Below are 10,775 nucleotides of genomic sequence, written 5' to 3' on the forward strand. Positions count from 1 at the left end.
TCCCATATTTATATATAGAGTTTGATAGTTCTTTTTAGGGTAATAAGATTCATGGCAGAGAGCATAAAAGTTTGCAATACATGTGATATTCGGAAGATTATTCTTTGGAATCTCTGGTTAAACGCAATAAAAGCAACTAGTGTCCATTGATAGGTACGAAAAGGTGGGGTATATATCTATATACTAAAGCTATATGCCCCTAGTAAGGGGTAGTTTGAGTCAAGAACACACTCACATTCACAAAAACATTTATTCCCCTTGCCCATCCCAACCTGACACCGAACATTAAGACTTCAGTACAAGTGGTGACTTGGTGTGTCAGGCTACCAGTCATTAGCAGAGAGGCCCGACAGCATACACTGGTTTACCCCCTCTGCATCATATGTGTCAGTAAGGTATTCTTAACTATCCTTCGCCATTCAAATCTGTGTCAGCACACAGCATCCATTATTTTACCAACATCACATCCAGAGCACGTTTCACCCCATCCATCCAACCATATTTGGGCCTTCCTTTTATCCTTTTTCCACCACTTCTGCACTACATACTCTTATACTCAAACGACCTTCATCCATTCATTCCATATGTCCTGTTAGAAAATAAATATTAAAAATGTACCGTTTACCAAATTGTTCGAATTAGTTATCTGACTCCGTTAACCAAACACAACCTGCATTCTCCTAACAATGCGCGCTTGTTTCTTGATGGACAAGAATAGCCGACATTTTCACATGGGGGCAGATTTAATTTCTTAAACAAATTTAGCTAAGTGAACTCCATCGAAAATATGGCTGAATTAGCCGAATTAGTGTCGCTCGAGTCTCTGTCAAGCCTCCTTTCTCGATCTTTTCGCTTCCTTCTCTCGGCCCACGTTTTTTTCTGCAAGTTGGTGTGCCGGCTCCTCCCATGGGCCCCCTTGCCTCAATGTCTGAAATGGTCAAAACATTCCCGAGCGTTTCTACGTCACCAGAGCCATCTGCGTCGAGAAGTGCTGATTATCTTATCAGCCCTTTGTCCCAGTTCCCCGCTGTTCCTGTAAACATCATTCTCAACTAGGTTGCATTGACCTCGCCCCACAGCTCAGCCAGTGAATATCTTTTGCATTTAAATGTAATTTGTATTTGATCGTACAAAATCCTTTATAGTCAAATATATAAAATCCTTCAGTCCAAACCATCTCAGAACATTTTCATCAACCCTCTCAGTAAGCTCTCTCACCACACCAGTTCTTCTCCTTACTTCCTCATTCCTTAACCTATCCACTCGTGTCATTCCACACATACTACGTAAACATCTCATTTCAAAGACATGTGACCTATTACGCTCATTGACTCTCAAACTCCAGGTCTCTGAGCCATACATCACTGTTGGTACCACTACATCTTCAAACATTCCTCACTTTGCAGCTATTCACAGATCTCGACATCTGAACAATCCATTTCGCCAAAGCAATGACTTCAACTTGCTCAAAAGTGACCTCTAGACACGCTTCTAACCCCACCGCTCCACCACACCCCCAAAAAATGAGACATAAAATTGTTCCAGTGACGAGTAAACGGGTGAAATATATTTGTGAGTTTGGGAGAGGTGATTTTGTCATTGGCTCCGGCCGCATGCCTGGTTATCAGGTCCAACTGTGACTCAGTGCCCCCCCTGGGATCTCAGACTGAGCAAGAGCGGGAGAGGGTAGTAGAATTGTGGGGGTGTTTTCCACTGTAAGCATGATTAAGAACTTAGCCCCGACTGGCCACTATTCGAATCAGGATGAAAACTGTGTTCGGGCATAAGATCTTATCTCTAATCTGAAAGTGGCGATGACACCTTTTAGCTTTGAAGTTGTTCAACCTTTCCCGATTAAATCAACACAACAGTATTATTTCCTTGTTCAATGGCTGTTCCCCCCATGGCCACTAATCCGGACACACTTTGTGAAACCGGTGACGTGGCTCAAAGCCTGCTAGCCTCCGTTCAGACGCCAACTCGAAATCTGATTGGATACACCAACTGCTCTCTCCAAAACTGATTGTATGGGCCAGGGCCTGCAAATCTCATCCTGAGGGTCTCGGGGTAGATTTCGGAGCCTAGCAACAAGTATTGGTGGAAATATGATTAGTTAAACCAGTGAGAAGCAATGAAAAGAGGCTGACAGATAATTTGGAATTATTTAATAGGTATTAATGAACAAAATGTAATTAACATATTCAGATACGGGGCGGAGCGGCACCTGGGTGGTTAGCACACAGCCCCACAGTGCAGAGGTCCAGGGCTCAATTCCAGTTACCGCAGCCTCCCCGTGCGGTGTTTGAATGTTCTCCCTGAGCTTGTGTGGGTGTGCAACATTCCAAAAAAAATGCATGCCAGGCTAATTGGCCGGTCCAGATTGTTCTTAGGTGTGGACGAGCGAGTGAGTTGTCTGTCCCTGTCTGCCCTGGCTGGTAACCAGTTTAGGGTGTCTCCTGCCCACTGCCCAAAGATAGCTGGGATGGGCTCCAGAACCCCCGCGACCCTACTGAGGATAAGAGGTGCGGATAATGCATGATTCCATACCTGTCTACCTGTACGTTTTTGCCATACAAAGTACGTTTATTATGCATTTTAAGACGTGTACGACGTACAAGAAAATCTGTACGGAAAAACGCAAATTTGTCAATTATGGGTACCATCCGGTAAACACCGACAATCACGAAACGTCAAATCAATCAAGTCAAACGAGTTCGTCGCGGTAGCCTCTATCTCTGTATTGTTTTTTTCGTTTGTTGTAGTGAAAGGTAGTCCGTCTCTTTTTAGAGAACCGGCTTTTTCGGCTCAACTCATTGAAGACAGCCAGCTCTCAAACGGCTTACTTGCTTTGATGCATTATATTACGAATTATTATGTTGTATAAAGAAGTTAAGAAAAAATAGAGTATAAAATGAGAAAATGAAAAAAGACAGGTTTGTGGTTATCCCTTTAATCAGTATATTACCAACAACAATTGAATGCAGAAAATGAATTCATCATTTGAATAAGAAAATGTATTATTCTACTTAATTTTTTATGCATGTATTTTTTCCTTCTTCAGTGAACGTCCAAGCTCCTTAATTTTTGAACTTTTTTATAATAAACCTCATTCATTTCGAGCAACTCAGGATCTCACAACAAAACGTTAATTCACAATATATATGATATAACGAAACACATGCACAATATAACATGTTAAACTACATAAATAAACACGTTTGAAAAAAAAATATGGTGTAAGATTATTTTGTATTTTGTAAGGGAAAATACGACAGTTTGTAAGGGCATGGAGCCCTGGAGCTTGACAGGTATGCATTTAATAAGTCAAGAAATTGGGATTACCTTTAATCAGGGGAAGTAGAAGAATTAATAAAGGGAGGCTGGGTTTGAGAGGTATGAGCTTGCCACTTAAACTGCATTTGTATGTGTTGTGACTAGTTTCAAGTTATTTTCTTATCTATGTTTTTTACAACTCAGTGTTTTTACTAGGTGTTTTTATACCAAGCAAAGCCCGGAAAGTTAATAGATTGACGTCAGTGCCTCGAAGAGCAAGTAAAGGAGGAAAGATTTGAAGGAGTGACGTCAAAAGGAGGGAGTTTTCCACTAGGCCTTTGCTCAATGACCAAACATGGTGACCAATCACAGAGTCGTATGCAAAAGAGAAGGAGGAGCTTAGAAAACACGACAGCCCCCTTATGAATCGGCACTTCAGCTCTAAGCTTGACTCCTCTGCTACCAGCTGACCTGACACTTCCTCCCTGCAAAATCTATCCAGGGGAAAAAAGGACGCACTCAGTGGAATATCCCACCGGAGTTTGTTCTGCTCCACATTTTTCGTTTTTCTCTCAGGGCTGTTCATCAGCATGGAGTGCGGGGATGCCTCGAAGCAGAGCCGGCGTTTCTGCGTTCTGTCCTGGGATCAGGTGCAACGTTTGGATTCCATCCTGGGGGAGGCTGTGCCCATCCACGGCCGGGGAAATTTCCCCACGCTGTCCGTGAGACCCCGACAGATTGTTCAGGTAAATACATTGAAATCTTCCCTCAAAGTTTTTTTACTTTGCATGTGATTTGAATGCGTAGAACATTCAAATTAAGCCTGTTCCTCTTCTTGAAATATATTTCCATCAAATACTGTTAGGGTAAAAAAATGGAAATATTTTTTTTAAATATTTTCTCCAAGTCGTCGACTTTGCATGCCTTTAAACGCTCAGAACGTTCTAATCAAGCCTGTTCCTCTTCTTGACTCGTATTTCCTTCGAGTTGTGCATTCTGCACACACTCATTCCATTCCTCTTTTTTGGTGTGGTTTAATTTATCTTCTGAGTTGTCAGTCGTTATGAGGTCCTGTCATTCACACATGAAAAATATGTTTTAAATTGCGGTTTGAACTCCCAGTCTTCACATTTCCATCGACTAACCCCATTTCTTCAGCATACGGGCAGAGGTTTTGCAATTTTTTCCTTGCCTTCTTTAGATTTTCAATCAAAGATTTTGTGTTGGTGGTCTGTGCTGCCAGGCCTTTGAGACCTTATGTGATTAAGGCAGGGATGTCAAAGATAGCTTGCCTCTGGGCCAACTCGATCAGTAAACGAATGTCAACTTCAAATGTTTAGATTTATTTTCACCATTGTGCTTGATCATTCAGTATACATTAGTATCAATCTATCTACCTTGGTCATATCCCTCAAGAGGAGTGACCGACAGCAAGACAACACATACAATAACAAAGAAAATAAAAAAGGGAAAAAAATATCAAAAAAATCACACGCAAACATTTTTGGACCATGGCCAACCAAAATGCCCAAACACCCAAACAAGTTAGGTACCTCGGCAACTAAATTGGTCATGCTTTAGTCCCTCCAGATGAAACTGGACACAAGAAAGCGGCCATGTAACTCGGGTCAGGGTGACACAACACACTCTTTTGTTGTTTGGGGGTCGGCAGACCGAAAGGTCTCGCAAACCCTAGTTATACGGTCACTCGATGTGAGAGGATGTGGAAGTAAAGCGACTGAGTGGAAGAAAGAGGAGATCGGAAGGATGATGACTAAAAGGAAGGACGATGTGTTAGCCTTGAGTGAAACATACATTAGTAACCTACTCTAAATATTATAATCATGGATGACTGAGGATTTTTACTGAACACAACACATTTACATACCTGCAAACACTACGCGTGTCAATATAGAGTGCATGACTATTACACGTATGCTTTTATTCACAAACAATGGAGAAAAATAGATTTTCATGTTTGGCATTAAACGTTTTAAAAGGCTGTTTTTAACAGTGGATGCAGTTTTACACCTGAACTAACTTACCACGACATACAAACTCAACACTGCCATCCAGTTGTCAAAGAAAGCAATTTGTTTGTATTTATCTAAAAAAAGCATAACTTTGAATAGAACTGACCTAGAGACTTGCTACTTGGTAATTTATGGCAGGCTGGATTAAATCATCCAACGTGCTTGGTTCTGACCCGCGGGCCATATGTTTGACATGCCAGGAAGAGCTATAGAAATGGTCATTACTTGACTTGACAAAGTTCGTCCTCATGAGACAAAAGTCTGCTCCTTTTCCATGTCGGACCTCACAGTCCCGCTGCCCTTATTTCATCCCACGTTTTATGATGAGCTCAGCGAGCGTACGGAGGAAGCCCTGAGCTCATGCTTGCGGTTATGGAAAGATGAATGCTCCATTGAGTGTTGCAGGACGCTTAAATACAGGTTGGAGCCCTCTGAAGCAGAGACCGCAGACCTAAATTATTCTTGTTTGTGGAATAACATATAGACGACTTACCAGAAGTTCCAGTATAATAGTCAGGAGATTAGAAACTTCTAACTTGATATAAAAATGGTTTGGTTGCGCAAGCTATGTCATTTTTCCCATAGTCTCTTACTATATAAGGGAAGACATGCGCCCGGCCCCTGCTAGGGTTTCTCCTCGTCCCCCTGCCTGCGAGCCACGCTTAGAGCTTCTGCAGAAGTGCTGCCTAATGTAAATCTGAGCGTCCACATTCCTGCCTGTGACATCAGTGCAGGAAGAGTTCACGTTCTCCCGAGCTGAGTCATTATGATCTGTTTGAATTGTTACCTAACCTTCAGGGTAGGGGGGAAAAACACACAATTCTCCCCCTAACCTCATGGCCTGACCCCGGATATTTAAGGTATTATGTGATCACCATAAGAAGTAATCTGATAGGTCAGTCAGTCCCACGCAAGAGAATTAGGATCGTGTTCGTACACGTTTATCTGCAAAGAAGATTCTAGAAGATATCGGGCGATTTTACACATCGTGATGTGATCGTGAGGCATCGTATTGCACGGGGAAATGACACACGATGCGATTTGCTTTTCATCTTGAGCTGTCCCTTGCTGTACGGATACAGTTTATAAATAGGTCCACATCATGTGTTATGCTATCAATCATAGGCTTCTTCTTCAGATAGATCTGGGGTAAGAGAACTTTTTGGGTGACGGGCCGCATTGGGTTAAAATAATTGGCAAAAGGAACAGGAGGGGGGATATTTTCTATATTAACTCATACAGTCTGGCATCGAAAACCTCTGTAATACATGAGTGGAAAGGATAACGTAGGCCTATCTAGTTTTGGGCATTTTTTTAAATATCTTTAGCATTTTTTTGCACATTTTATTCAAAAATAAAAAGTGACAAACAATTAAGAAGTCTATTCAAACAGCAGCAGCAATATGCATTTATGAATAAACAAACATGTAGATAAGTGCATGTAACATTTACTTTTTGATCCAAAAACAAACTGTTGAATCTACTGGGTTTTAAAATGCTCAGAATTAAAGGACAGTAATACATTATTTCCCTTTTAAAGTACTAAATTTGATAATATGCATTGGAAAACTCCAAATGTGGTACAATTAGCTTAGAAGTCTTTTTTTCCAATTAAATTAAAGAAAAGTCAAAGAAAATGTAGCTAGCTTTGTTTGTTGGAAACTCTCGGGACATGAGCGGAACCGAATCAAGACATTTTCATTACTAGTTTATCTTTTATTATTTTGTACATATTTACATATTTTTAACATATGATGTGCCAGATGGAAAAGCCTGACAGGCCACATGTGGCCTGCAGACTACAGTTAGATAGATGCAGACAGACAGACTCAAACAAGTAACTGTAGTTATACAGTAAATGTCAAATATCATAATGTACTTCATAAAATAAAATTACGGCAGGCTTTTGTGTCTTTCATAGAAGAAATTTTACATAACACAAATCTGGTATCTATCGTTACCGCGGAATACAGTAAAGTTTACAGCAACTGTTCATGTATGAAGATTATGTGGAGTCTAAAAAGATTATCAACATAATGTTTTGTTTTTATGCAAAATAGTGAGCCCGTAAAATTCTGTTTTAAGAAATACAGTAACTAGCTGAATATGAAGTTACAGTATTGTAAGGTAGATACGGTTGCAAACTGTATAAGACCTTAGTGCTTTACTAGATAAGTAAAGTAAGTAAAGGGTAAGTAAACTGGATAGGTAATAGGAATCCAGTTTCAAATGTCTAATTGAGGGGATCCTCATGGTTTAACTTTAGGTAGCATACTTTTTTATCGGTTCCATGGCTTGATAATAAGCAGATCGTCCTATTCTTATGTACTCCTATTAAACCATTTATCCAGGTCACATCTGACTCAAAATGGGTCAGAAGCTAAGTGGTAAAGCCACAAAGCAATGGCTTTCTCATTAGCTACCCACAAGTACAGACAGCGCTTGCAGACAAATATGCATCTGTATGCATGTCACAGTCTGCGTGAGTGATAAGACCAGACAGTTTGAAGCTTCTGCTCCATGTGCTGTGAATTAGTTCAAAGTGAAGTGGACATTGACAAAATGGACTTTGACAGAAGTGTATTGATCTTGCCTTCATAAGCAGTTTGTTTCATCGAGGGGTAACTCTTGCTCTGTGTGTTTATCATCTAGGTGGTCCGGGCACGGCTGGAAGACAAGGGGGTGCACGTCAAGGACGTGAGACTGAACGGCTCGGCCGCCAGCCATGTACTCCACCAGGACACTGGGCTGGGCTACAAAGACCTGGACCTGATCTTTGGTGTGTCCTTGAAGGACGACCAGGCCTTCCGGCTTGTGAAAGACGTGGTGTTGGACTGCCTGTATGAATTCCTCCCTCCAGGAGTGTCCAGGGAGCGAATAACAGCGCTTACCCTCAAAGAGGCCTACGTGCAGAAACTGGTGAAAGTCTGTAACGACGCGGACCGCTGGAGTCTCATCTCGCTGTCCAACAACACGGGCAAGAACGTGGAGCTGAAATTCGTGGACACTCTTAGGCGGCAGTTCGAGTTCAGCGTGGACTCTTTCCAGATCTGCCTCGACTCCCTGCTCCTATTCGACCGTTGCTCAGAGACGGCTATGTCGGAGAGTTTCCATCCCACGGTAGTGGGCGAAAGCGTATACGGTGACTTCCAGGAAGCAATGGATCATTTGTGCCACAGGACCATTGCCACCAGGAGCCCCGAAGAAATCAGAGGGGGCGGCTTATTGAAGTACTGCCACTTACTGGCAAGAGGCTTCCGTGCCGCCTCAGAGTCGGACATGAAGCAGATGCAGCGCTACATGTGCTCCCGCTTCTTCATTGACTTCTCCGACATCGGCGAGCAACAGAGGAAACTGGAGGCCTACCTCCAGAACCACTTTGCCGGCATGGAGCACAAACGCTACGAGTGCCTGACCACGCTGTACAGGGTGGTGAACGAGAGCACTGTGTGTCTGATGGGTCACGAGCGGCGCCAGACCCTAAGCCTCATCTCTATGCTGGCCTTGAAGGCGCTGGCCGAGCAGAACGCCATTCCCACCATCACCAACGTCACGTGTTACTACCAACCGGCACCTTACGTCCAGGACATTAACTTCAGTAATTACTACGTAGCTCACGTCCATGCGCCGCACGCGTCAACATGCGCCCCTTCCTTTCAGACGTGGCTGCCCTGTAGCTGAGGTCCGTTCACCCAAATGGATTGCTTTTGTATCTTCTTGCAGAAAGAGGACCGAACACTAAGACCCACCAAAAATTGCCATATGAGACTCCATTGAAAGAAAAACGAAACAATCATGTTCTGCTGTTTGTACGATTGAGCCGAAACACAACGTCCGTGAGATTGCTGGTCATTTTTCTGAAGATTTAGTAATGATGTCTTATTTAAGGTGAAGAATTCATGTCTTTGTTAAGCTTTTTATAGAAATAGGAGAAAAAAGTTGAAGGAGCATTGCGGAATCATTTTTTGCCCTGGCTTGAAGCGTCATTGAGACCTCTTTGTCAAGGTCACGCATGGCACCACTCAATCCTCCGTCCGCAAAAACTGTTAAGGTTTGACATAAAATACTCAGAAGATACCAGACAATTTGTACAGTGGCAGTTATATCATTGCCATTGATGCATATAGACGTCAATGATCTATTTTAAGAGAATGAGTGAGTCAGTCTGTGCTCTAACCATAAAGGCATGCCATGCACCTTTAAACAAGTTAAGAGTTAAAGCTTTAACACGAGTAAATGCTTTAGGGTTCAAGTTGTAACTTCTGATGAGCGTCTGTAGTTACATTTTAAGGGACATTCTGTTTTATTTAGTGCCTTCTAATGGTTAAAATAATAATTATCCAAGAAAATCTTGATTTGAATAAGCAAAAATACATGGCGTGTTTTATAAACATGCATTTTAAAAACTGTAATAGACAAAGAATTGGCATTTATTTTACATAGCATGAGCTTTACCTAAAGGGAGTTGACATAATTGTTCACCATTTCGTGGCTATGGGTACCCAAAAACCTAAAAAATGCTGGGTAAATAAATGAGAAGTATAATGGTCCATTTGTTTTCTTTGAGTATCTGAATTTTGTATTCTTCCTTTTGCTTTTTAGCACTTGTTTTTGTTGTAGTACACAATGCAGAAACCTCTAGTGGTCACACACGTTGTCCCTATAAAATTTAGAGCTTTATCTCCAGAGCATGATCTAGAGTTCAAATGAAAAAGTAGCTTTAACCGTATAAAACCCATTGGAGTTAAATATACTTTAACTCAAATTCAAGCCTTAACTTGACAGCACTAGCTATTTTTCTACTCTAGTTTTAATCTATTTTTGTAAAATGCAGGACCAAAGATGTATTTTTTTGTTCAGAAAGGGAATGATTCTTACTTTGGTTAATGATTCCAAGTGCCTAAAAATGACCTGTGAAATTTTCTCGAGATGTCTGTAACGTGAGTACTGTGCATTCAGGGTCCCTTTCCTTGTGGAATACTCTGTCTTCAAGGAGCAGAAGCATTCATTTTTGTGAGATTAAAAAAAAAAGAAAATAATTTTTTGGTGTTGTGGGTTTATTTTTCACAACGATAACTTGAATGTTGAGTTTTTCAGGATGCGGGGAACGTAAGTCACGTTGTACGCTACCGCACAGAGTCTCGTAGATCGCAATGTAAATAGCAGGTGCTCATTTCAATGGCCGCATACCGCGAGTGCTTGTTTGTCATCTCGTAGAACTCATCAAGGAGACGGCTTTCCAGCGTAAGGCATTTATACTTAACTCGTGTCTGCGTTTCCTTAACGGGGGCTGCGGATCTGTTACGATCTGAGGACGTGAACCATAAGGAGGCTTTTCTCAAGCACAATGGATTCCCTCTACTCTGATACTAAAGCTTTTTTTCATTTTCCTTTTTTACAAAGACCGGCCTGTTCTCCCACCCTTAGCTACCCCTTTTTGCATGACTGACACCATATCCAGGTCTGGTC

General features: G+C 41.7%; 1 protein-coding gene across 1 annotated transcript; it reads left to right on the forward strand.

Annotated features, from left to right (window-relative positions):
- Positions 1 to 3,707: 3,707 nt before the first annotated feature.
- tent5ba (terminal nucleotidyltransferase 5ba) lies at positions 3,708 to 10,345 on the forward strand. The gene is made up of 2 exons (XM_088327327.1): positions 3,708 to 4,019; positions 7,959 to 10,345. The coding sequence occupies exons 1-2, from the start codon at positions 3,864 to 3,866 to the stop codon at positions 8,985 to 8,987; spliced, it is 1,185 nt and encodes a 394-aa protein (XP_088183453.1). The 5' UTR covers positions 3,708 to 3,863; the 3' UTR covers positions 8,988 to 10,345.
- The last annotated feature ends 430 nt before the right edge of the window (positions 10,346 to 10,775 follow it).

The sequence above is a fragment of the Urocampus carinirostris genome, chromosome 2, assembly GCF_059441175.1.
Source record: "Urocampus carinirostris isolate Australia breed hairy pipefish chromosome 2, RoL_Ucar_1.0, whole genome shotgun sequence".
NCBI classification, from domain to species: Eukaryota; Metazoa; Chordata; class Actinopteri; order Syngnathiformes; family Syngnathidae; genus Urocampus; species Urocampus carinirostris.

Coding starts and splice junctions, on each gene's coding strand:
- tent5ba (XM_088327327.1), top strand. CDS start 3,864: ATGGAGTGCGGGGATGCCTCGAAGCAGAGCCGGCGTTTCTGCGTTCTG. Junction 4,020..7,958: donor GACCCCGACAGATTGTTCAG/GTAAATACATTG, acceptor TTTATCATCTAG/GTGGTCCGGGCACGGCTGGA.